Source organism: Narcine bancroftii, chromosome 7, assembly GCF_036971445.1.
Source record: "Narcine bancroftii isolate sNarBan1 chromosome 7, sNarBan1.hap1, whole genome shotgun sequence".
Taxonomy (NCBI): Eukaryota; Metazoa; Chordata; class Chondrichthyes; order Torpediniformes; family Narcinidae; genus Narcine; species Narcine bancroftii.
This window is the reverse complement of record NC_091475.1, coordinates 212123967-212149089: the sequence shown is the minus strand read 5'-3', so window position 1 is coordinate 212149089 and position 25123 is coordinate 212123967. Positions and strand designations below refer to the sequence as shown.

General features: G+C 50.0%; 1 protein-coding gene across 1 annotated transcript; it reads right to left on the bottom strand.

Moving 5' to 3' along the window:
• Positions 1 to 792: 792 nt before the first annotated feature.
• Positions 793 to 24359, bottom strand: tomt (transmembrane O-methyltransferase). Its single transcript, XM_069892567.1, is given in 5 exon segments — positions 793 to 1320; positions 1323 to 1470; positions 1472 to 1519; positions 9193 to 9389; positions 24098 to 24359. Coding segments are annotated over 5 exon segments (801 nt in total). The 3' UTR covers positions 793 to 1174.
• Between the last annotated feature and the right edge of the window lie 764 nt (positions 24360 to 25123).

Genomic DNA, 25123 nt, shown 5'->3' with positions numbered 1-25123 from the left:
GTGTGTGTTTTACTACAGTCACAGTGTCTGAATTAACATTGACCTCCTGTTTCCATTAAAACACTCCCCCCACACATCTTTTTCCCCCCAGCTCTGTCTGAACATCTCCCTCTTTTCCCACTTCTCTCCTTTCACGGAGCCAAAATCAATTCTCTCCTTTCCCCTTATCATATATAGCACCTTCTGTCAGTTGGTCTGGGCTCTCCCCCTCCCATTCTCTCCCAGTCTTTATTCAGACACTTGTCTGCTTCTTACTCCCCCTGGAAGAAGGGCTCAGGCCAAAACATCAGTAATATATCTTTACCTCCTATAGACACCTGTGAGACCGGCTGGGTTCCTCCAGCATTTCTGGGTTTTTACAGGACCTTTGACCCACTAGCACCAGGAAGGAGGTACAGGACCATCAAAATCAGGACTCCCAGGCTGGAAATAGCTTCTTCCCGCAGGCCATGAGATTGATGAACCGTGTCCTGTAATCTTGGGTCACATAAATTAAACTGAGTAAATTACACTTATTTTATATTGTATGTTTACGTATGTATGTCAAAACACAGTAAACGCTGGAGGAACTTGGCTGGTCTCACTGTGTCCATAGGAGGGAAAGATTTATTATCCAAGTTTCGGGCCTGAGCCCTTCCTTCTCTGTATTTATGTGATTGTTATGTACTGAATTTGTGAGAAATGTGTGTGTGCACCGTGGTCTGGAAAAATCAAATCATATCCAATTAACACCTTTTGGCTGTTGGTCTGGACTCCTCTCCCCCATTCTTCCCCCTTCCTCTGCCCAGTCCCTATTCCGACACCTGCCTGCTTTTTGCTTGAACCTTGAAGAAGGGTTCAGGCCTGAATCGTCGGTGATGTATCTCGACCTCCTACGGATGCTGCGAGGCCATTTGGGTCCTCCAGCATTTCCTGTATGTTTTTACGCTGGTTATGGGAAGGATGTGTGGTTGGGGAATGTGGGGGCCGAAGGCAATGGGGAGCTGATAGGGTGAAGGGATTTGTAAGATGTTCAGGGCACGTGAATTGGGGAATGTGAGGCAGCGGGGACGGTGGGGTGAAGAGAGATGGAGAGTTGATGGGTTATGAGGGTGGGAGCTGTGTGGAGAGGGTGGATGGGATGCAGGTTGATCAGGTGGCATTCTCTATCCAATTCTGGACATCCACTCTGGTCTCACAGGTTGTGCCCAAGGGCTGTTACTTGAGCCCAGGTGAACGTGAGCTCTGCCATCCCGTCCCTGATGTGGCGGAAGTAGTCAAGGTGGGTGCGGTGGATCTTCCAGCTGTACTTGCCGCAGCTCTTGGCGTATTGCATGAAGTGGGGGCTCCAGTGAAGATCACGTTGTCCGCCAGGATGACGCTGCCCTCCTGCAACAGGTTGTAGTCCTCCAACAGCTGCAAGTCCCGCAGGTAGCAGCGTTTCCAGTGGTTCATGAAGATGAAGTCAATCCTGTCTACACCAAACTTCTCCCCTGAACTGAGGGATAACCTCGTCAGAAGGTCGGACAATCTGTTCCACCTGCATAGAGGGAAGCAAGCCCACTTCAGGTCTAGCACGGTGAGACACGGAATAAAGCTCCTTCTCCACTATCCCATTGAAAACTCCCAGGACACAGATAGCACGGGATAAAACTCAGAGAAAAGCTCTGTCTCTCAGTCTACATTGTCTCACCAAACACTCTCAAGGTGATAGATACAGAGTAAATCTCCATCTCTCTCCCTCTCTCTCGCTTTCTCTCTCTCTCTCCTTCTCTCTCTCTCTCCTTCCCCCCTCTCCCTCCTCTGCTCTCCTTCCCCCTCTCCCTCCCCTGCTCTCCTTCCCCCTCTCCCTCCCCTGCTCTTCTTCCCCCCTCTCCCTCCCCTGCTCTCCTTCCCCTCTCCCTCCCCTGCTCTCCTTCCCCCCTCTCCTCCCCTGCTCTCCTTCCCCCCCTCTCCCTCCCCTGCTCTCCTTCCCCCCTCTCCCTCCCCTGCTCTCCTTCCCCCTCTCCTCCCCTGCTCTCCTTCCCCCCTCTCCCTCCTCTGCTCTTCTTCCCCTCTCCCTCCCCTGCTCTCCTTCCCCCCTCTCCCTCCCCTGCTCTCCTTCCCCCCTCTCCCTCCCCTGCCCTTTATCCCCTCGCCCTCCCCTGCTCTCCTTCCCCCCTCTCCCTCCCCTGCCCTTTATCCCCTCGCCCTCCCTTTCCTCTTCCCACAGCAGAGGGTCTAGCATGGTGAAACAATGATCATATGGAATACAGGAAAGAGATTGAAAGCCTCATGGCAGGGTACCATGATAACAGCCTCTCCCTCCCCAACATCAAGAAGATGAAGGGCTGATCACTGACTTCAGGAGAGGGGCAGATCCACACATCTGTCCATAGCATCAGGTTGGAAATAAACATTTCCTGTGGCCCGAGCTGGGACAAGCACGTTGTTGAGATGTCAACAAAGGGCATCAATATCTCTACCAGTATTGGTCAGAACATGGGGGGGGGGGGGGGGGGGGGGGGGGGGGGGGGGGGGGGGGTGGGGAAGTCCTGCAAAATGCCCAGGAGAGTTCCTTCCTTAGTGAGACATGTCTTTTGGTGGTGGTGGGGGTAGCTTATGAATAGGGTTAGGCAGATGGGGAGTTCAGGACCCTGATAACAGTTGGGGATAAAAAAAAATCATTGACCTGGAGGTACTGAGGCTTGCAGCTTCTGTACCTTCTGTCTAAAGGGATCAGTGAGAAGAGGCTGTGACCACAGTGTTGGGATGGGGGTGGGGGAGTCATTTATAAGGTTGAGGCCACGCCTTACAGAATGTATTCTAAATTCAGCCCTCACTATATCGAAGGATCTTTCCAGTACCCAACACACTAATGGCGTTGTGAAGAAAGCACGTCAGCACCTTTACTTCCTCAGGAGTTTGCGGAGTTTGGAACCCTGGAAAATTTCTACAGAGGAGTGGTAGAAATTGTGCCCACTGGCTGCATCATGGTGTGGTACAGGAACACCAATTCCCCTGGGCGAAAGGCCCTTCAACAGCCTAGGACATCACAGGCAAAACCCTCCCCACCATCAAGAACATCTACAGGCAACGCTGCCATTGGAGAGCAGCAGTGATCGTCAAGGATCCACACCACCCAGCACACTGCTGCCTTCAGGAAAGAGGTCTTGGTGCCACAAGACTCGCACCAACAGGTTCAGGAACAGCTGCTCCTCTTCCCCATTAGACCCCATCAACGACAAACTCAATCAGGGACTCGTTTGAGGACTCTGTACATTATACATGATTGAATATTTATTTCCTGTACTGCACAGTGTGTTTACACTTCCTTCTTGTTCACATTTCTCTCTCGTGTCCTGGTCAGTGAGGAGCGTAAATTTTTGCACAACAGGTAAGTGGTAATTCTGCCTGACCCACAGGAAAGAGAACTTCAGGGCTGTGTGTGATGTATTCTGACAATAAATCTGAACTTTGAGACCTGGTAGAACTGTGTAAAATTGTGAGATGTATCGAATGGGCAAATAGATGCCCAGGGTGGGAAACACTAGAAGGAACAGGTTTATGGTGGGGGGGGGGGGGAGTTTAGGGAAGTGCAAGGAAATAATTTTCTCCTCGCACAGTAGGTGCCTGGAATACACAGGTGGGGGAGGTGGTGACAGCGATGTCAAAGAAAGCATCTAGACAGGCACATGAACAGACAGGGAAGAGGGGAATGTGGATCATGTGCAGGCGATGGGAATAGCTTAGTTGGGCCGTACTGTGCTGTTCCGCGTACAATCAGTTTACCTGCTGCTGGCGCTCCTCTGCCTCTGGAGTGAACTGTTCACGTCGTTCTGACTCACGGTCAGAGTACACGACACAACATCCCATACAACACTGAGATTCTTTTTCCTGCAGGCCAGGCAGAATTTCTACTTATTGGTAGTGCAAACAAAAACTGTACGAACCGACTGTGCAAATACAGAAAATAATGATTCAGCAATAAATAATGTGGAAAGTAAGAGTCCAAAGTCATGAGACTCTGATTGAGTTTGGGAATTCCAGGCTGTGGAAAGCAGCAGAAACTGGAAAACCCAATCGGATCCATTACATGCTATGATATCCCACTCCATGGCAGGTTGGAGTAACAGCCAGTTTGACAGCCTTCCAGACCATGGCGTTCTCCTTTTCAACCTGCCCATTCCCCCGGGGGTTGGAGCTAGTGGTCCTGCTGGGCACGATGCCCCTCGCCAGCAGGTACTGATGTAGCTCTTCGCTACATACAAAAGATGAACCTCCGTGGCTATAAACATAGCTGGGATACCTGAACAGAGCAAAAATGAAATCGAGGGCCTTTATGACTGAAGTGGATGTATCTGGACATAGGATGGTGACCAGGAAGTGGGAGTACTCATCAATATTAGAGAGGAAGGGAGAGGTCCCTTAAAATTGACACTGAGCCGTTCGAAGGGCCTGGAGGACTTGATCAGGTGCAGCTTTGTGGGGCGGTAGAAGTGCGGCTTGCACTCCGTGCAGACCTGGCAAGACCTGGTCATTTCCCAGACGTCTTCCATGGAGTAGGGCAGATTGCGCGCCTTGACAAAATGAGCTATGTGGGTGACTCCTGGATGGCAGAGCTCATTATGCAGAGACCGCAGTTGGCCGGTGTGTGCAGAGGCTCAGCTTCCTCTGGATAAGGCATCTGGAGGGTCAATATTGGCTCCTGGCCGATAGGCGATGTCATAATTGTAGATGGAGAACTCGATCCTCCACCGAGAAATCCTGTCATTTTTGATTTTGTCCCCTTGACATAATTAAACATAAATGTGACCAAGTCCTGGTCAGTGAGGAGCGTAAATTTCCTACCAGCCAGGTAGGGTCTCCAATGCCTCACGGCTTCTGCAATGGCCTGAGCCTTCTTTTCCACTGATGGGTTCCGAAGCTCGTGGCCTTGTAATGGAATCGGTCTACCCACCTGGTTGAGGGTAGCAGCCAGGTCTACGTCTGAAGCATTGCATTCCACTTGGAAAGGTCCATTCTCGTCCACCGCGTGCATGGTGGCCTTCGCAATGTGATTTCAGAGGTGGTTAAAAGCCGTCTGGGCTTCAGCCGAGAGGGGAAATGAGTGGCTTTTAAGACAGGGTGAACCTTATCAGCGTATTGAGGGATCCATTGGGCATTATATGAGAAAAACCCCACGCTTTCAGGTCGATGGTTGAGAGGACCCGATACTGCGCAATATCAATCATCATGTCTGAAATTCAAGGGAAGGGGTTTGCGTCCAGGAGTGTGTACCAATTAATAGTTTGGCTATAGTCAATTACTAGCCTGGACTTGTTTTCCCCCTTTACCACCACCACTTGCCCTCTCCAAGGGCTGGTGCTAGATTCGATGATATCTTCATCCAGCAGATGTCGTGTCTCAGACTGTATGAAATCTCAGTCTGCTATGCTGTACCTCTTGCTCTTGGTCACAATAGGTTTGCAGTCTGGGGGCAGATTCGGGAAGGAGGGGTTCGATATTCAGTGTGGAGAGGTTGCATGTGGGTTCTAATTTTAGGGGCCCTCCATTCCGAACCGTTACAGGGGGGAGGGGTCCAGAATACTCCAAGGTCACGCTTTTAAGGTAACACAGGAAGTCCAGACCCAGCAACACCGGAGCACACAATTCATCAGGTTCATACAGGGAAAATTTACAGAATTCCCTCCCCTTCAAACGACAAGTGTACTATACAATGTTGTTGAACACACGTAGAATGTGAATGAGACGCAAGGAATATGCGGTAATTAGAAGGATACATCTTTAGGTTGTTTTCTTGTACAGTCCGTGAGTCTGAAGCTTTCAGTAGAGCCTGTGTCGATTAGGCATTTAGTGCAATGTTCGTTTACCTTCACAGTCACTATGGAGTTGATGAGCTGGTGAGGTCTATCCTGATCTTGGACCATCAAGGCAAGGACCCCGGAGACTCCATATTCCTCACTCGAGTGGCCCCCACCATCCTGGGTTGCCCTGTGTGGGTAAGATGGCGTTGACCTCGCAAGATGGCCACTCTCCTTCTTCCTCTGACGATGATAGCGCCAAGTTTGAATTTGAGTTGCGGTAAGATGGCCGCCAAGCCTTTTCGCACCATTTCCTCACTGCCACCCTCCTTCAGTGTGTAGCATAGCAAATGGGTTCAGGTGAATTCAGGACAAAGGGCTTAGGGCTAGAATTGGATCCAGGAGCGGTGCAGGCCGTGGACTTCCCCAGACTTTCCCTCGCAAGGCAAACCCTCGCCCATTGCCCTTTCTTTCCACAGCTGGAAGACACCGAGTCTTTATCCGGGCAACGAGATCGTGGATGCTGGCCTCTTGCCACAGGAAAAGCCCTCCCTCATACAGGAGCACTCCCTAGTACGGGAAGTGGCAGCCGTTAGGGCTGGGGTAGCGGGAGCAGCCGGTCCTTGGAAGGAAGCACCTGGGTGAGTGAACTTGCTGGCTTCGAGGTCGTCGTTCTTGAGCTTGGCCTGTTCCAGTGATTTGGCCAGCTCAACGTGATTAGCCAGGTCCTTCTTTCCTTACTCAAGCAGTCGCTGCCTCATGTACTTCAAGTGGACCCCCATGACTAATATGTCCTGGATCTGTTCTTCGCCACGAACATGACCTGTAGCAGCTTCGTACTTCCACTTCTTGGCAAGTGTCCACAGATCCAGGAGGTCATCATCGATGGTCTCTCCTGGCCATGGGTGATGTAGAGCGAGTCGGTGCCTCGCTAGGACCTCGTTTTGCAACTTCAGGTGCTGAGCCTTCAATGCCTCAATGGCAGCATCACATGTAGTTCAGTCCCTGATGACTGCGTACCCTTTCGTTCCTACCCTCGAAACGAGTGCAGACCTCCTGAGTTCATCGGTGTAAAAGACATCTCTGGTCGTGTTCGGGTAGGCCTGGAAGCAATCTGGCCAGTACATTAACTCCTCAGCTGTGTCAGGGGACAGAGGGTCTATCACCAGTATACCTGGCTTGAGTAGCGCTTCCATCATTTCGGGAATAAGCTAATAAAATTTGTAGCGTGAATAAAAGCTCTCACAACTGGAGGGAGAACAAATGCTTTTATTAGCATAGAATTAAAGGTAGGGTCTCACAGTCATCTTCAGAAGGGTTCTGGGTTCAGGCGGGAAACCAGGGTTATATGTGAGCAGATGGGGACAGAGCCGGGAAGCGGTGCCAGCCCTCAGCACAACACACTGCAGGGGTATTGGTGTTACCATACCAGACTTTGATGCAGCCAGTCAGCACACTTTCCACCACACCTCTGTAGAAATTTGTTGGAGTTTCTGCTGTCATATCAAACCTCCGCAAACTCCTGAGGAAGTAGAGGTGCTGACGTGCTTTCCTCATTATGCCGTTGGTGTGTTGGGTCCAGGAAAGATCCTCTGAGATAGAAACTCCCACTCTCCACCTCTGTGTTGGGCACTACCCATTGCCCCAATAATTACAAGGACCAAGACTGAGGGGAACAATAGGCTTTATTGTACATAATGACTTGAGCTGGCCATTGATCCAAGCTAGGGAAGTGCCGGGAAGAAAGAGGTGGCTCGACCTTTATGGCTTAGGCCACAGGGAGGAGTCCAGGGGAGAGTGTCATCAGGGGACAGGCCAGCCTGTGCCTTTACTGGCGAATGAGTACAAACAATCCAGACCATTACACTCTGATTCCCCAGTGATCACTGGATCATCCATCTCTGGCCTTCCCTTCCTGAAGTCAACAATCAGCTCCTTGGTTTTGGGGACATTGAGTGTGGGGTTGTTGTTGGTGCACCATTCGGCCAAGTTTTCAATCTCCCTCCTGCATGCGGACTCATCCCCTTCTTTTATACAACCCACTACCGTGGTATCGTCGGCGAATTTGTATCCCCTCAGCCTTTGACACACCAGAGGACAACCATCTTTGTTCAACCTCTCCCCATCACTCGGGCACACTGAAGTAGGCACCATCCTGATGAACTCTTTCCAAACCAACACAGTCACCAGAACTGTGTGCTAAGCGGAGAGGGAAAGATTTAGAAGGTATCTTTCTCACAAGGAGGGAGGTAGGTCTGTGGAGCGAGCTGACAGAGAAAGTGAACGAGGTGGGAGCAGTTATAGTGTTTGAAAGAAGACATATATGTGGATAGGAAAGGTTTGGGGGATGTGGACTGAACGCAGAAAAAATGGAGTGAAACACAATGCAGAAGAAACTCAGCAGGTTAAACAGTGTCTTTTATGTAGCAACGATTAAGATACGTGTACTGACAATAACCACACCAGCAGTGCGAGTATAAGACAGCTTTAATAAACTAATAGGTACACTAAGAGGTCTTGTCTGTCTCTCTGCAAGGCGAACCTGGGAGGCTCAAATATAGCTCTGGACTGCTTTATAGACGAGGTCACCGGGATGCCCTCTGGTGACCTAGTGGTGTAATTACATATCACCACACTACGTCACCGACGTTTCGGGCTTCACCCCTACATCAAGGTATCACCAAAACATAGACAGGCGTCCAAACAAAAGGTGAGGGGGAGGGGCAGGAGGAGGCCCCTGCCGACATTTTGCTCACACCTCGATGAAGGGCTCAAGCCTGAAAAGTTGCTTATGTACCTTTGCTGTATAAAGTTCGCTGTTTTGCCTGCTGAGGGTTGTGTTTGTTCTTGAGACAATCACAAGCTCTCCTCCCCTCCAATCGACTTCGTCTACAACTCCCACTGACTTGGAAAAGCACCCAGCCTAGTAAACGACCCATCCTATCCTGAAGGCCAAGCCATGTACCTTATAGAGCAAAGATAAAGATACATCACCAACATTTTGGGCTTAAGCCCTTCATCTATGTATGAGCAATATGTCAACAGGCCCCCAAAGCCCACTGAATATTTTGCTTGTGCCTTGATAGAGGGCTCAAGCCCAAAACGTTGGTTCTATATCATTATCTTTGCAGTGTAAAGGACACTGTTTGACCAGCTGAGTTTCTCCAGCTTTGTGTTTTCACTTCAACCATGGTGTCTGCAGACTTTCATGTTTTACTCTGCAGGCAAACAGAACTAGTTTGGGTAGGCAACTTGGGTTGGAATGGATGAGTTGGGCCGAAGGGCCTGTTTCCGCAATGTAAACCTCCATTACACTGCACTATTTATACACCTACACGTTTCTATCTAATGCCCCATTGAAGGCAAAGGTGACCAATGGTGTTGAGAGGGCGGAGGGCATCATCCCTTGGGTGAGGCTGTCTCTACTCACCGTGTCCTCGTCGAAGCCTGCCAAGCGGATGATCTTCTCGGCAACGGCTGCATTCCTCTCGTCCATCTCCACTGTGTAGAGCCGAGCATAGAGGGGCAGGGTTCGAGCCACGCGGAGCGTGGCATAGCCGCAGTACGTTCCAAGCTCCAGGACTGTCTGGGGAGCATTCTCATAGATCAGCCGCTCCAGGATCCGACCTGTAGTGGGGCGGGAAGGGGAAGAAAATGCGGTCTCATGCTGTACACTGTCCATTTGTTTTGCGTGGAGGAAACGCAGCCTCCCTACTTGTCTGGAATGTGTGGATTGTGGTTGGTCACTGTCCACCCTGTCTAAAACTTAATTTAGAACTTACATCACTTGTCAATCAAGGTTGGACTCCGGCCACTCATTAGTGCACACCTTGCCATTGGCTAATTTAAATCTCCCAGGGTCATTATTGGCTAGAAGCACAGATTATCCCAGTATATAACACCAACACACAGTACATTCTCTCTCTTTGTCTTGTGGTCCAAACTCTGGACATCACTGAAAGGGTCACAGGTAAGGTGTGCCTAGCACTGAAGCTGAGCTGAGCTGAGCTGTAGTATTGCGATAGATCAATACTTGCAGGGAGCTGCACCCTTATTGGTCAGGGAACTAGGTGTGCGTGTGTGTGTGTGTGTGTGTGTGTGTGTGTGTGTGTGTGTGTGTGTGTGTGTGTGTGTGTGTGTGTGTGTGTGTGTGTGTGTGTGTGTGTGTGTGTGTGTGTGTGTAAAAAATATGGGTTTACTGTTGTTGGAGTCCATTCTAAGTCTGAGGTGAATTCCATATCTTGTCACTTAACTGAAATAGTGGTCGATTACCGTGTAATCCTCAACATCCATTGGAGCGCTTTCATCCCTAACGTCGAAGTACTCGAGATGGCAGAGGTCGACAGCATCGAGTCCACGCTGCTGAAGATCCAGCTGCGCTGGGTGGGTCAAGTCTCCAGAATGGAGGACCATCGCCTTCCCAAGATCGTGTTATATGGCGAGCTCTCCACTGGCCACCGTGACAGAGGTGCACCAAAGAAAAGGTACAAGGACTGCCTAAAGAAATCTCTTGGTGCCTGCCACATTGACCACCGCCAGTGGGCTGATCTCGCCTCAAACCGTGCATCTTGGCGCCTCACAGTTTGGCGGGCAGCAACCTCCTTTGAAGAAGACCGCAGAGCCCACCTCACTGACAAAAGGCAAAGGAGGAAAAACCCAACACCCAACCCCAACCAACCAATTTTCCCCTGCAGCCGCTGCAACCGTGTCTGCCTGTCCCGCATCGGACTTGTCAGCCGCAAACGAGCCTGCAGCTGACGTGGACTTTTACCCCCCTCCATAAATCTTCGTCTGCGAAGCCAAGCCAAAGAAGAAGAAGAAGAAAGAATTAAAGTTACTTGAGATTGTAACACTTGAGTCCAGATTCTTCTCTCTGTGAATCCACCAAACCCAATACTCTTCCCAACATCAACACCTTTGGATGGATGGGGATCTCACTGCACCCCAGTTCACAATGTCAGTGATTGATGGATCTTTGTGTTTTACCCTGAGATCCATGAATCTTGGAGAAAGAGAAGGGACAGATCAAAAATGGCAGAATGACCTCCACTCACTGAACGTGCTTCCTCACAGAAGTATGTTTATTGTCACACGTTCTGAGCTACAGTGAGAAAGTTTGTTTTGCCAGCATGTCCGCCAGTACGTCGTACAGTAGTGGCATTGTAGGATATGTTGGTGCAGATGGTTGGTTAGGTGGTTAGCAAAATTTGTGGATTAAATTGTGGTGCGCTGTTAGCCAGAATCAGACACACACAAGGTAAAGACTGTACAACAGGCTTTCATCCACAAAAACCTCCACAGAGCCAGGCTGGCTGTAGCTGCAGTAACTGAGTGAGAATTCGGGAGGCCGGCGCAGGCTTATATCCCGGAGGGTGATTGACACCCGACCAGGTGGGACTTGAATAATTCAGGCTGACTGATTGACAACTGGCCAGGTGTTGTCCTGTTCCCTTACACTCCTGCAGTAGGCCGGTGGTGTACCACCACATTCATCCACTTCTTTAAAATTGTCCCGGGGGGGAGGGAGCAGTAACAAGGAATCGTACCCACTATACAAAATACAATATTTACAGATTGAGATGATCTGGCGACCGCTGGAGTCTCTGTGACCGTCGTAGGACTGGCTCTTGGTCACTGGTCGGAGGGGAAGTGGGGGGGCTGGCAGCAGAGGTCTGTGTGACTGGTGTGGTGCTGCGTGGAGGGGTGGCCGAGGGGGCCAGGGTTGACGTGTAAAAGTTGTATTGGATGGGTGTGGGGATACGTTCGTCTCCCAGGGTTGAAGCAGGCCCCTGGTGGTCAAGGAGGTCCTGTGCACCCCATAGCTTCTTGGGGACGGGGATGTATGCCTGGTCGGCGTCGTCCTGGGCTGAAGGATGCCGTGGAGTGGTGGGTGCTCCTGCTGGTGCCAGGTCCCTGGTTGAGACGGTGTCCTCCCTGCCACTGCCGAACCTAATGTAGGCGAAGTTGTGGTTCGCGTGTAGGAGGAAGACCTGCTCAATCAGAGGTTCGGCCTTGTGTGTCTGTACATGCTTATGCAGGAGCACCGGTCCTGGGGACGTGAGCCATTCTGGGAGAGACATTCCAGTCACCGACTTCCTGGGGAATGAGAACAGATATTCATAAGGGGTCTCATTGGTAGCCGTACACAACAGCGACCGAATGTAATGGAGCCCCTCGGGCAGGGCTACCCTTTCGACTTGAGAGCCAGGAGGACTGCCTTCCAGACCACCCCATTTTCACGTTCAACTTGCCCATTGCTTCTCGGGTTATAACTCGTCGTGTGGCTAGTCGCGATGCCCCTCGCCATCAGGTACTGGCGCAGCTCATCACTCACGACACTAGACCCCCGGTCGCTGTGGATGAAAATGGGGTAGCCAAACATGGTGAAGATCTGCTGCAGGGCCCTGATGACGGTGGCTGTGGAGGTGTTCGGGCAAGGGATAGTGAAAGGGAAGCGTGAGTACTCATCCACTACCGTGAGGAAGTAGACGTTTTGGATCATGGAAGGCAGGGGCCCTTTGAAGTCCATGCCGAGATGCTCGAAGGGCCGGGTGGCCTTTATGGCATGGGCCTGGGACGGGCGGAAGAAATGAGGTTTACACTCCGCGCAGACCTGGCAGGCCTCAGTCATGTCCCTGACATCCCTGATGTTATATGCAGGTCCTGGGACTTAATGAAGTGGTACATCTTGGTGACACCCAGATGGCAGAGGGACTCATGCAGTGCCTGCAGCCTGTCGTCGTGCATAGATGCGAGAAAGGGCATCGGAAGAGTCGTTAAACTTCCTGGGGCAGTACTGGATGTCGTAGCTGTAGGTTGCCAGCTCAACTCTCCAGCACAGGATCTTGATCTTGTGGTTAGTGTTAAACATGAATGCCATGGCCTGCTGGTCCATGAGGAGGGTGAATCTCCTGCTGGCCAGGTAGTGGCACAAGTGTGGACCGCTTCCGCAATTGTCTGGGCCTCCTTTTCAATGGTGGAATGCCCTAGCTTGGAGCCGTGGAGAGTCCTAGAGAAGAAGGCGACGGGGCATCCCCCTTGGTTGAGGGTAGCGGCGAGGGCTACCTCAGAGGCGTTGCTCTCCACCTGGAAGGGGGAGTCCTCATCCACGGCCTGCATCGTGGTGTCTGCCATGTCCTGCCTGATGCGGATGAAGGCTGCCTGCGCCTCAGGTGGGAGGGGAAAAGTTGTGGCTTGGGCCAGTGGGCAGACCTTGTCTGAGAAGCGAGGGACCCACTGCGATTAATAAGAGAATAGGCCAAGGCACCTGCAAAGAGCCTTTAGCGTGGGGGGGAAGAGGTAGCTCTATTAATGTGTGCATCCTTTCTGGATCTGGGCTGACGACTCCATGGGCCATGAAGTACCTCAGGATGGTGAGGCGGGTGGTGCTAAACACACACTTCTCCTTGTTGTAAGTGAGCTTCAGCTCCACGACCGTCTGGAGGAATATTTCCAGGTTAGCATCGTGGTCCTGCTGGTCACGGCCACAGATAGTGACGTTATCCAGATACGGGAACGTCGCCTTCAGCTTGTGCCGGTCTACCATGTGATCCATCTCCTGCTGGAAAACAGAGACTCCGTTCGTGACCCCAAAAGGAACCCAGGGGAACTGGTACAGGCGCTTTTCCGCCTCAAAGGCGGTGTAGAGCTTGTCCTTCGGGTGGATAGAGATTTGGTGATACGCCGACTTCGGGTCAATTGTGGAGAAAACCCGGTAGCGGGCTATCTAATTGACCATGTTGGCTATCCTCGGCAAGGGGTAGGCATCCAGTTCAGTTTATTAGTTAATGGTCTGGCTATAATCCATGATCATCCCGGTTTACTTCCCCCTTTGACCACCAGGACTTGGGCTCTCCAAGGGCTGTTACTGGGCTCTATGACACCTTCTGCCAGGAGTTGCCGCACCTCCGCCTTGATGAAGTCTCTGTCTGCAGCACAATTGCGCCTACTTCTGGTGGCAATCAGCTTGCAGCCTAGCATAAGATGTGGGAAGAGCAGGGTGATGTGCAGTGTGGAGAGGCCACAGGTTGGCTGGGGCTGGTAGGTTGGCGTGCTGTGTGACGTGAGTGGAGGTTGGGGCCCCCTGAAGGCAAGGGTGACACTCTGCAGGTGGCACTGGAAATCTAGGCCCAGGAGGACTGGGGTGCAGAGTTTGGGCATGACCAGGAGCCTGAATCACATGTATGTCTCCCCTCCCATAGTTATATCGACCGAGCAGCGCCCGAGGGTACCAACAGTCTTAACCTTGGCAGCGAGGGCGATCGAGCAGGTGGTGGGATAGACTTTTAATCTCAGGGAGTGGGCCACGCTCAGGTGAATGAAGCTCTCGGTGCTGCCACTGTCGAACAGGCATTTTGTTACCTGCCCCTTGACTTGCACGTCCATAATAGAGCGCCCGAGGTCGTGAGGGATGTCCCTGGTCAGAGTGGTGGCAGCCAGGACCATCTTGGGGTCGGAGTAGTCGCTCTCTGGTTGTGAGCAGTGATTTATGGCATCCGGAGGCGTGTGGAGCATGGGTAGGGCGGCCTGGTCATTGCCTGTGTTGAGCACATCAACGTCAGTCATGGGGTGCGGCGTGCGGCAAATGACGATGTCCGGAGGAGTGGGGTGCCTCGGTGTGGCAGCCTGGTCATTGCCTGTGTTGACCACATTGTCCCGTGGTCGTTGGGGGCACTCCGTGTCGACCGCTGCCTAGTTGAAGATGGCGGCGGCACATGAGGGCCCATCACATGGCTGGCCTCCTTCCTCAGCCGTGTTCCTTGCGCCGGGGGAAGTGATGTCGATGTGTCTGGTGGAAGTGACATCATTGTGTCAGCTGGAAATGTCGTCAAGCCGTGAGCCGGAAGTGACACTGCTGTAGTTCTTGGCGAGCGGCGCTGGCAAGGGCGGGGGCTGGAAGTCGTAGCGGAAACAATGGCACTGCCCGGCACGCGCACGTGGAGGGGTCCGTGGCAGAGGTGGGGAGGTCATAGAGGGCTGCTGAGCTGCTGGCTGGTTTTGAGAGGCACATTTTAGCAAAGTGGCCTTTCTTGCCGCATCGGGAACAATACTGGTTCCTAGCCGGGCAGTTTTGACGCGATTGTCGGTCTGACCCACACCAGGACCCACAGTACTTACAGGGGTGCGGGTGCCTGCCGCAGCAATGTTCTCCTCCCCAGCTCTGTCTGGGGCTGCAGGTGCAGTGTGAGAGGGCCATGAGAGAGCCTGGGGAAACCTGGAATCGAAGGCTTTGATGTGTAGGGCTGCAGCTTTCAAGGTTTGGACCACTTCCACTGTCTTGGTCAGGGCGTAGATATATCTTCTAGCAGCTTCTGTCGGATGACCCTCGTGCATAGCCCTCAGACAAAGGCGTCCCGGATCAGCCTCTTGATCTCCTCTGCACCTACCCCAGGTTCAGCCAGATACGGTCGGGCCATCTCTCGCAGGTGTCCCAGGTAAGACTCAGCCATCTCCCCGGGTTGCTGGACTCTGGTATTGAGGAGGTACCTTGTACAGACTACATTCATGGGAATCTTGTACAAGTTCTCAAGTGTCCATTCTGCTCTTGTACGTGGAGCAGCCTTTGGTTGCCTGGAAGGTGTGGAGACCCAGCTTTGACCAGAGTAGGACCAGCCTCTTCCAATCTGAGTCCAGGATGCTGCCTACGTGTGCCTCACTGATTGCCACGACCACGTGCCGCCAGATCTCGAAGCATGTCTGGGCTTCCAGGTGGCGTGGGTCGACTTTGAGGCTCCCTGCACTCAGGAGTTTTTCCATGGCAGCCATGGGAAAAATTTGTGGATTAAATTGTGGTGCGCTGTTAGACAGAATCAGACACACACAAGGTAAAGACTGTACAACAGGCTTTAATCCACAAAGACTTCCACAGAGCCAGGCTAGCTGTAGCTGCAGTAACTCTGAGAGAAACTTCGGGAGGCCGGCGCAGGCTTATATCCCAGAGGGTGATTGACACCTGACCGGGTGGGGCTTGATCCATTCAGGCCGACTGATTGACAGCCGGTCATGTGTTGTCCTGTCTCCTTACACTTCTGCAGGTACAGAGGGGGCCTCCTGCAGTAGGCCGGTTGTGTACCACCACAAGCATATGACACTTTACCTTGGGGAAAGGATCTGACTGTCCACTCTATCGATACCTCTCATAATTTTATAAACTTCTGTCACGTCTCCCCTTAGCCTCTGATGCTCTAGAGCGCACATGTCAAACTCTGGCCTGCGGGCCAAATTTGGCCCGCGATATAATTATATTTGGCCCGCAAGATCATTTCAAAAATGTATTAGAGGTGGCCCGCTGGCCGCCGCGCCAGTATAGCGCATGCACAGTAATACAATAAATCACAGAATGCATTGGCGTCAGCCTGCTAATCGCCCCCACCTCCTCTGTTTACGTTGCAGGGTCTCACCGTGGACTCTGGTTTTGGGGCCTGGCCGGTGTCAGGGGAAGCCAAGGCTGCTTCCCAGCGCCCGGAACCGGAGGCCTCGGGCCTGACCTCGCCAGGACCGTTGCCCACTCCCCCTCCCTGCCGCAGGCCAACCCGCGACTCACGGTGACGGGGCCGCTGATCTGCCGAGATGCCGCCCTGCAGCGAGAGCCGATGCCCCCGCACTGTCGTTGTCCAACCCGATCGCCCGCAAACTCCGCCCTCCCACACACAGGCCTGAGTAAGGATTATGAACTTTAATCTCAGGATAAAACGATCTTCCAATAGTTTCATGTCACAGTGATAAATATATTCCTGGTTAAAAATGGTCCTGCACCTGGATACAAGCTCATTAGGCATAAAACTTGCAAAGTGTGTAAATCAAAGGATATCTGTACCAATGGAAAAAGGGCATGGCAAATAACCCTGCTAGAGTTCATGCCCACAATCAGTCACCCATTGGATTGTTTCAGGAATCATGTTATTCTCCCACATTCTCAATAGCCCTCAGATTTTACTATTCGACAGCACACTAGCAACATCTATAGAGAAATATTATTTATTAAATATTTTATTTCTCATTTGTTAATGCTTCTGGAAAGAGTTTATCCAAAACTATTATTAAACATTTATTTTAATAAGAAAAAGTTTAACATTACATATGTTGAAAGAAGAGAAAACATGCAGATGTTGTTGAAAATTTTCAATAAATATTTAGTTCGGCCCTCGACTTAGTCCAAGTTTTTAATTTTGGCCCTCTGTGAATTTCAGTTTGACACCCCTGCTCTAGAGAAAGAAATCCAAGTTTGTCCAACCTCTCCCCATACCTCATACCCTCTAAACCAGCCACAATCCTGGTAAACCTCTTTGATACCCTTTCAAAAACCTCCACATTCCTTCCAGTAATAGGGCTACTCAATCTGCACACAATAATTTAGGGCGGCACAGTTGGTGTAGCGGTTTGCACAACGCCTTTACAGCGCTAGCAATCAGGACCGGGGTTTGAATCGTGCACTGTCTGTAAGGAGTTTGTACGTTTTCTCCATGTCTGCGTGGGTTTCCCCCAGGGATTCTAGTTTCCTCCCACTGTTTGAGACATACTGTGGTTGTAGATTAATTGGGTGTAAATTGGGCCGCATGGGCTCGCGAGACAAAATAACCTATTACCGTGCTGTATATCTAAAAAAAATCCTGGTGCCGCCTAACCAAGGTTTTTTATAGCTGAAAATGACTTCCTTACTTTTATACTTAATGCCCGATCCAATAAAGCCAAGCATACCATATGCTAGTAAACAAGAAAATCTGCAGACACTCTGATTGTAATTAACTACACAAAAGTATCATATGGCCTCCTTTACCACCCTATCCACTTGGATGGTCACTTTCAACGATCCATAGACCTGGACCCCCAGATCCCACTGCGCATCAATATTTTTAAAAGTCCTGTCATTCACTATATACATGCCTCTTTTATTACACCCCCCCCCCACCTCCCAGGTTAACACCTCACATTTGTCTGAATTAAATGACATTTGCCATTTCTCTGCCCATATCGGTAACCAATTCTACATCCTGTTGTGCACAAACTTGCTGGAGAAGTTCGTCTTGCAACCTCCATGGGAAGTAAAGGATAACTAATGTTTCGGGCCTGGGCCCTTCGTTGGATAGAGTTAGGGTTCGGGACCCTTTATCTTGCAGTGCGCAAGTAAGAAGAGGTTAACACTGATGGGAGGAGGACTCAGCTGAGGAGCAGCCAGCTGAGAGACGCCCAGTATTGGGGCATTTGGCTGGGGGAAGTAAAGAACAAAGAAGAAAAGAAGAGTGGTGAGAAAGAGAATGAAGGGCTGGAAGAGGGTGAGTGGCAACTGGGCGACTGACAGGGGGACGACCTGCTGCAGGAGGCCCAGCAGCGGGTTGACCTGCAGCGGGAGGCCCAGCAACGGGAGGCCCAGCAGCGGGAGGCCCAGCAACGGGAGGCCCAGCAGCGGGAGGCCCAGCAGCGGGAGGCCCAGCAGCGGGAGGCCCAGCAGCGGGAGGCCCAGCAGCGGGAGGCCCAGCAGCGGGAGGCCCAGCAGCGGGAGGCCCAGCAGCGGGAGGCCCAGCAGCGGGAGGCCCAGCAGCGGGAGGCCCAGCAGCGGGAGGCCCAGCAGCGGGAGGCCCAGCAGCGGGAGGCCCAGCAGCGGGAGGCCCAGCAGCGGGAGGCCCAGCAGCGGGTCGACCTGTAGCGGGAGGCCGAGCAGCGGGAGGCCCAGCAGCGGGTCGACCTGCAGCGGGAGGCCCAGCAAGGATACAGAAGCAGCTCACCAGAGATGGATGAAGATACCCAGATACAGAGAAGAGAAGAAGATGATATAGACACATACGAAGAGGAGGAAGAAGACCAAGAATTTCAAAGGAAAGAAGGTAAAATAGAAGAACAAAGTTTAGATAAAGCCTTTCTCGAAGAACAAATGAGGTCATTAAAAGAATGGCTATCGTTAGAATTTAGTTCAATCAAAAGAAAAATGAAAAGAGCTGAAGACAGAATGCAAAGCTTCGAGTTGGTGATGACTGAAATAGGAAAAGAGTAGAAAATGTGGAGGAACGAGAAGCTGCTGTAGAAATGGAGATAAATGATTTAAGAGGGAAGTTGGAAGAGAGCGAAAAAAAATTAGAGACACAAGATTTATTGTCACAAAAAATGACGTATTGGAAAACTACAGTCGGCAAAACAACATAAAAATAGTGGGCCTGAAAGAAGGCAAAGAAGGGTCAGATATGAAGGAATTTATAAAAGGATGGATCCCGAAGTTGCTGGGAACGACAGATTCTCATGAAGAACCCACCAACTCCCACAGCTACTTTGACTACACCTCTTCCCACCCTGTCTCCTGTAAGGATTCCATTCTTTCAATTTCTTCGTCACATCTGCACCCAGAATAAGGACTTCCGTGCCAGATCGTCAGAGATGTCCTCCTTCTTCAAATAACAAAGCTTTCCCTCTAACACCATTAACTCGGCACTCATCTGCATATCCTACATTACCAGCACCTCTGCTTTGGCCCCCTCCGTCCCCACACACCACAAGGACATGATTCCCATTGTCCTGATCTACCACCCCACCAGCCTCCACATCCAACATATTATCTTCCGCAATTTCTGACATATGCCACATGTTCCCACTACCAGTCACATCTTCTCCTCTCCTCCCCTCACCAGCAGAGTCCTCTCCCTCTGTGACTCCCTCATCCACTTCTCCCTCCCCACTAATCACCCCACAGTACCTGTGACTGCAGGAGATGCTCCACATGTGCCCACACCTCCTCCTTCACCATTCAGGGACCCAAACAGTCCTTCCAAGTGAAGCAACATTTCCCTCATGAATCTGAAGGGGTCGTCTACTGCATCCGGTGCTCCCACTTGGTCTCCTCTATGTCAGAGACTGGGAGATTGCTTTGTTGAGGATCTCAGCTCTGTCCACAGCAATAGCATGGATCTCCCAGGGGCCATCCATTTTAATTCTCTATCCCATTCCCTTACTGATATGTCTGTCCATTGGCTCATGCACTACCCGACTGAGACACACACCTTGATAAAGCGCTCAGGCCCAAAACGTTGTTTATGTATCTTCAACTTTGCCACATAAAGAACGCTGTGTGACCTGCTGAGGTTCTCCAGCACATTTGTGTATAGGACCCCAGTCAGACCCCACTGGGAGCACTGTGAGCAGTTCTGGTCTCCTCACTACCGGAAGGATGTGGAAGCCGTAAAGAGGATGCAGAGGAGATTTACAAGGCTGTGGCCTGGTTAAGGGAGCAGACGTCATGAAAACAGGGTTGAGTGTGAACTCTGCCTTTTCTCCTTGGAGTGACGGAGGATTAGAGGTGTATGAGATGATTCAAGGCATTGATTGTGTAGATAGTCAGGGCTAAAATGGTGGCCACAAGAGGACACGGGGTCAAGGGGTGTGGAGAGAAAGGGGGAACAGGATTCTAAAGCAAAACATGAATGTCTGCAGACACCGTGGTTGAAGTAAAAACACGATGATGGAGAAACTCAGTGGGTCCTTTACATAACCATATAACATTTATAGTACAGAAAGAGGCCATCTCGGCCCCTCTAGTCCGCACCGATTTAAGTGATCTCCTCTAGTCCCACCTACCTGCATTTTGCCCATAACCCTCCAATCCCCTCCCATCCATATACCTATCCAACTTTTCTTTAAATGACAAAATTGACCCTGCCACAACCACCTCTTCCGAAATTCCACTCAGCCACCACTCTCTGAGTGAAGAAGCTCCCTCTCAGGTTACTTCTAAATTTTTGCCCCCAACCCTTAATTCATGACCCCTCATTCCAATCTCTCCTACCCTCAAGGGGAAGAGCCTATTCACATCTACTCTATCTTTCCCCCTCATAATTTTATATACCTCGATCAAATCCCTCCTCAACCTTCTATGCTCCAGTGAATAAAGACCCAGTCTACTCAATCTTTCTCCATATTCGAGATACTGCAATCCAGGCAACATTTTAGTAAATCTTCTCTGCCCCCTCTCCACCTTATTTATATCCTTCCTATAATTTGGAGACCAGAACTGCCACAATATTCCAAACTTGGCCTCACCAATGCCTTAAACAGTCTCAACATCACCTCCCAGCTCCTATATTCTAAGCTTTGATTTATAAAGGCCTGCATACTGTGGCAGATTATAGATATATTTTTAGGGAGATAAATTGGGGCAGAGTTTTTAGTAGAGGTCACATAAAACACTTTAAAACAGATCTTATTTAAAATACTGGAACTCTGCTCATGCTGGACTCCAAGAGCGTTTGCAAAAGCTTTGGAGAATGGCCAAGAGACAACAGATGAAAGAACTCATCAGAGCCACATGCTGTCTGGAGAGGAACTTGCTGTTCTAAGAGGGTCATGTGGCTTTGCAATCAGAGAGAGATAAACAGGCTTTCTCTCAGAGAGAGAGAGAGGGGATTCAATTCTGCAGTTTTTACAGTCAGTAGCAGTTGGGACTGGAACAGGACAAGCTGGAAAGCTTGTGGAAACCCCATTTGGAAGACGGGTTGTGAGTGCTTAGTGCAGCCTGGTCAAAGCCTTTGTGGTTCATACAAGAGGAGAGGACTGGCTGTCTAATGTTTCACTTGAAATAAGAGAAACTAAAAGGAACTCTCTGGTGACCTGAAAGAAAGAGGTTGTCATCTAGAGAATCCTGAGGAGGCAAGTTTCTTCATCAAGATGCTGAAGAGGCTGGTGACAACGAATCAGTTGTAGGTGTCCAGCGAACAACAAATCTCTCTGAAAACTGACAAGAACCTTCCTGAGTGGTAACCATTTAAATTTTAAGCACCAAAGCCTGGTAAATGTTAAATTCTGTGCACAGTATAAGAATTTCCTGCTGCAACCAGTGAACTTGGAGGAATGAGAAGTGAGATTTGACTGTGAATCAATGAACTTTTCTAAACTTACATACACATTACATACACATGCGCTTAGAATTAGAAGGGGACTAAGTTAGGTTTGTTAAGTTAATAGTGATAAGTTAAAGTTTGATCGTGTTTTCATGTTGAAAGATAATTAAAATCAACTTTTGTTTAAGTAACCATTTGTTTTGATTAATATCTATTGCTGCTGGGTTTTGGGATCCTCTGGGCTCGTAACAATACCAAAAGCCTTCTTCACCACTCTATCCACCTGAGATTCTACTTTCAAAGAATGCTAAACTGTTATTCCAAGATCTCTCTGTTCCTCTGCCCTCCCCTTCACTGCATATGTCCTGTTTTGATTATTCTTTCCAAAATGAAGCACCTCACACTTATTGGTATTAAACTCCATCTGCCACCTTTCAGCCCACTCTTCTAAACGTCCAAATCCTTCTGCAGTCTCTGAAAGGCATCTTTACTATTCACAACTCCCCCTATTTCTGTGTCGTCCGCATATTTACTCACCCACTCCATCATCCAAATCATTAATGTAAATGACAAACAGCAAGGGACGCAACACCAATCCATGAGGCACACCACTAGTCTTTGGCTTCCATCCTGACAGACAGTTATCCACCATGACCCTCTGGCATCTACCTTCTAGACACTGTTGAACCAATCTGACTATCTCAACATTAATACCTAGCACCTGGAACCTTCCTTACCAACCTTCCATGTGGAACCTTATCGAAGGCCTTACTGAAATCCAGATAGACAACATCTACTGTTCTACCCTCATCAACATTCCTAGTCATCTCCTCAAAAAATTCAACAAGATTTGTCAAACATGACCTTCCCCTCACAAACCCATGTTAGGTGTTCTTGATCAGACCCTGTCTCTCTAGATACTTATGCATATTATCTCTAAGAATACTTTCCATTAGTTTACCCACCACTGACGTCTAACTTACTGGCCGATAATTGCCGGGCCTACACCTGGAGCCCTTTTTAAACAGAGAAACCACGTATTCAACACGCCAATCCCATGGCACCACACCTTCCTTCAGTGACTGTTGAAAAATCACTGTCAGAGCCTCTGCTATTTCCTCCCTGACTTCCCTCAAGGTCCTGGGGAAGATCCTTTTAGGACCCGGAGACTTATCCACCTTTATATACCTCAGAAGTTCCAACACCTCTTTCCTAATCCCTACATTTTCTATAATATCCCCTTTTGCTTCCCTTATCCTACACAATTCCATCTCCTTTTCCCTGGTGAATACTGGAGAACACATTCAATATCTCCCCCATCTCATTCAGCTCCGCACACAGTTGTCCGCCCTGATTCTCTAAGGGACCAATTTTATCCTTCACTCTCCTTTTGCTATTTACATATTTGTAAACACCCTTCGGATTTTCTTTCACCCTGTTCACTATAACCACCTCATACCTTTTTTTCGCTTTCCTAATTTCCTTCTTAAGCTTCTTTCTACAATCCATGTATCTTCCAAGCATCTCGTCCATACCTTGTTTCCTGTATTTAATGTAGGCTTCCCTTTCATTTCGAATCAACTTCCTAATCTCCCTTGAACATCTGGCTCTGCCTTTTATCCTAACAGGAACATAAAGATTCTGTACCCTCAAAATCTCACCTTTAAATGCTCACCAATTCTCCTCTACCTCCTTCCCATAAAACAAATCAGCCCAAACCACTCCCTGGAAATCCCTTCTCATCTCTTCATATCTGACTTTCCCCCACTCAAAAACCTTAATCGTTGGACCAGACCTATCCCTTTCCATAATTATATTGAAACTAATGGTACCATGATCACTGGATCCAAAGTGCTCCCCAACACATACCTCTGTCACTTGCCCTAACTCATTCCCCAACAGTAGGTCCCACACTGCCCCTTCTCTAGTGGGTCCCTCAACATATTGCTACAAAAAACTATCCTGCACACATTTTAAAAATTCTAATCCATCCAACCCTTTCACTGAATGTGTTTCCCAATCTATATCAGGAAAGATATAGAACAGATGTTTTTGGCTTGAGCCCTTCATCAAGGCAGGTGCCTGAGTAAGGAATGGGTATAGTGGGAGGAGCCAAGTCCCAAAGGCAGGAGGTAATAGGGGGAGAAGGGAGGAAGGGCAAATGAGCAAATAGAATAGGATTCTGAGGTCAAATGAACAGCCATGATCGTTTTGAATGGTGGTGCAGGTTCGATGGGCTGAATGGCCTTCTCCTGCTACAATTTTCTATGGGAATGTGAATGGGACAATCTTGGTTGGCATTGACAAGACAGATATGTTGAACATTCCCTGGAGCTGGACTGTGAGAAAGGACTGGTTGGATTTCTTCCTGCCAACATTGAAATGATGGGCCAAATAGCCTCCTTCTTGCAGAATGCTTGGAGCGCAATGAAGGCCATTCAGTCCATTGTGATGGTCCTGGCCCTTTGAAGCACGACTGTAACGGAATCAGTGCTGAATTCCCGCTGCGGTATTTACCTTTCTCCGGCCCCAGATTGCTTAGGTATTCCATGTGGAAACACCACTTGTCAAAGGTGCTGAGGATGTTCTCTGGGTCCCCGGGAACGCAATTTGACATGACGTACTGGAAGGCCCTCTCTTCCCTGGACAGGCCAGTCAAGTAATCCTGGACCTTGCGGAGAATGACCGCCCTCCAGAAGAGCAGGAAGTGGTATCGGTAGCGGATGAGCAGCGTCATCAGGAATGGGATGAAGGCGAAAGCGATGGCAGGAGACACCATCTGGCAATCAAAACAAAGGCCAAATAAACATCACAGGTAAGGTTCCTGTCCGCATCAACAATGCAGGGGTGGAGATGGTCAACAGGCTGAAGTTCTCTGGTAACCTGACTTGGACCATCCACGTCGATGCACTGGCCAAGAAAGTTCACCAGTGCCTCAGAATCCCAAGGAAGTTCAGCACATCAGGGTGCGGTGCTGCGTTGGACGGCCGGAAACTGCTTTGCCCAAGATGCAAGGAACCGCAAAGGGTTGTGAACATGGTTCAGATCATCACACACCCCCCTCCCCTCCATCATCTCCATCACACACCCCCTCCCCTCCATCGACTCCATCACACACCCCCTCCCCTCCATCGACTCCATCACACACCCCCTCCCCTCCATCGACTCCATTACACACCCCCTTTCTTCCATCAACACCATCACACACCCATCTTCCCCCTCATCAACTCCACCTATAACTCCCACAGGCTTAGAATAGAATCCAACCCCAGCCCCCTTCCCCCTCTCATCAGGAAGTATGAGATTATCGAGTGTGATATCACACGCCAGCAGATGTGAGGAGATTTATTACCTGCTGTTATCAGGCTCATGAATTAACCTCATGAGGTTAAAACTATGCAGCCTTTTCTCTGTTCCAACTGATCCCACTCTGACACTGCACTCTGTACCCTGTCTTCTGTGTTGTACTATTGACAAGTTGATGAAGTGGACTGTTCTCAAAACAAACTTAACATCTGCAGCTTGGTACACATAAGAATAAAC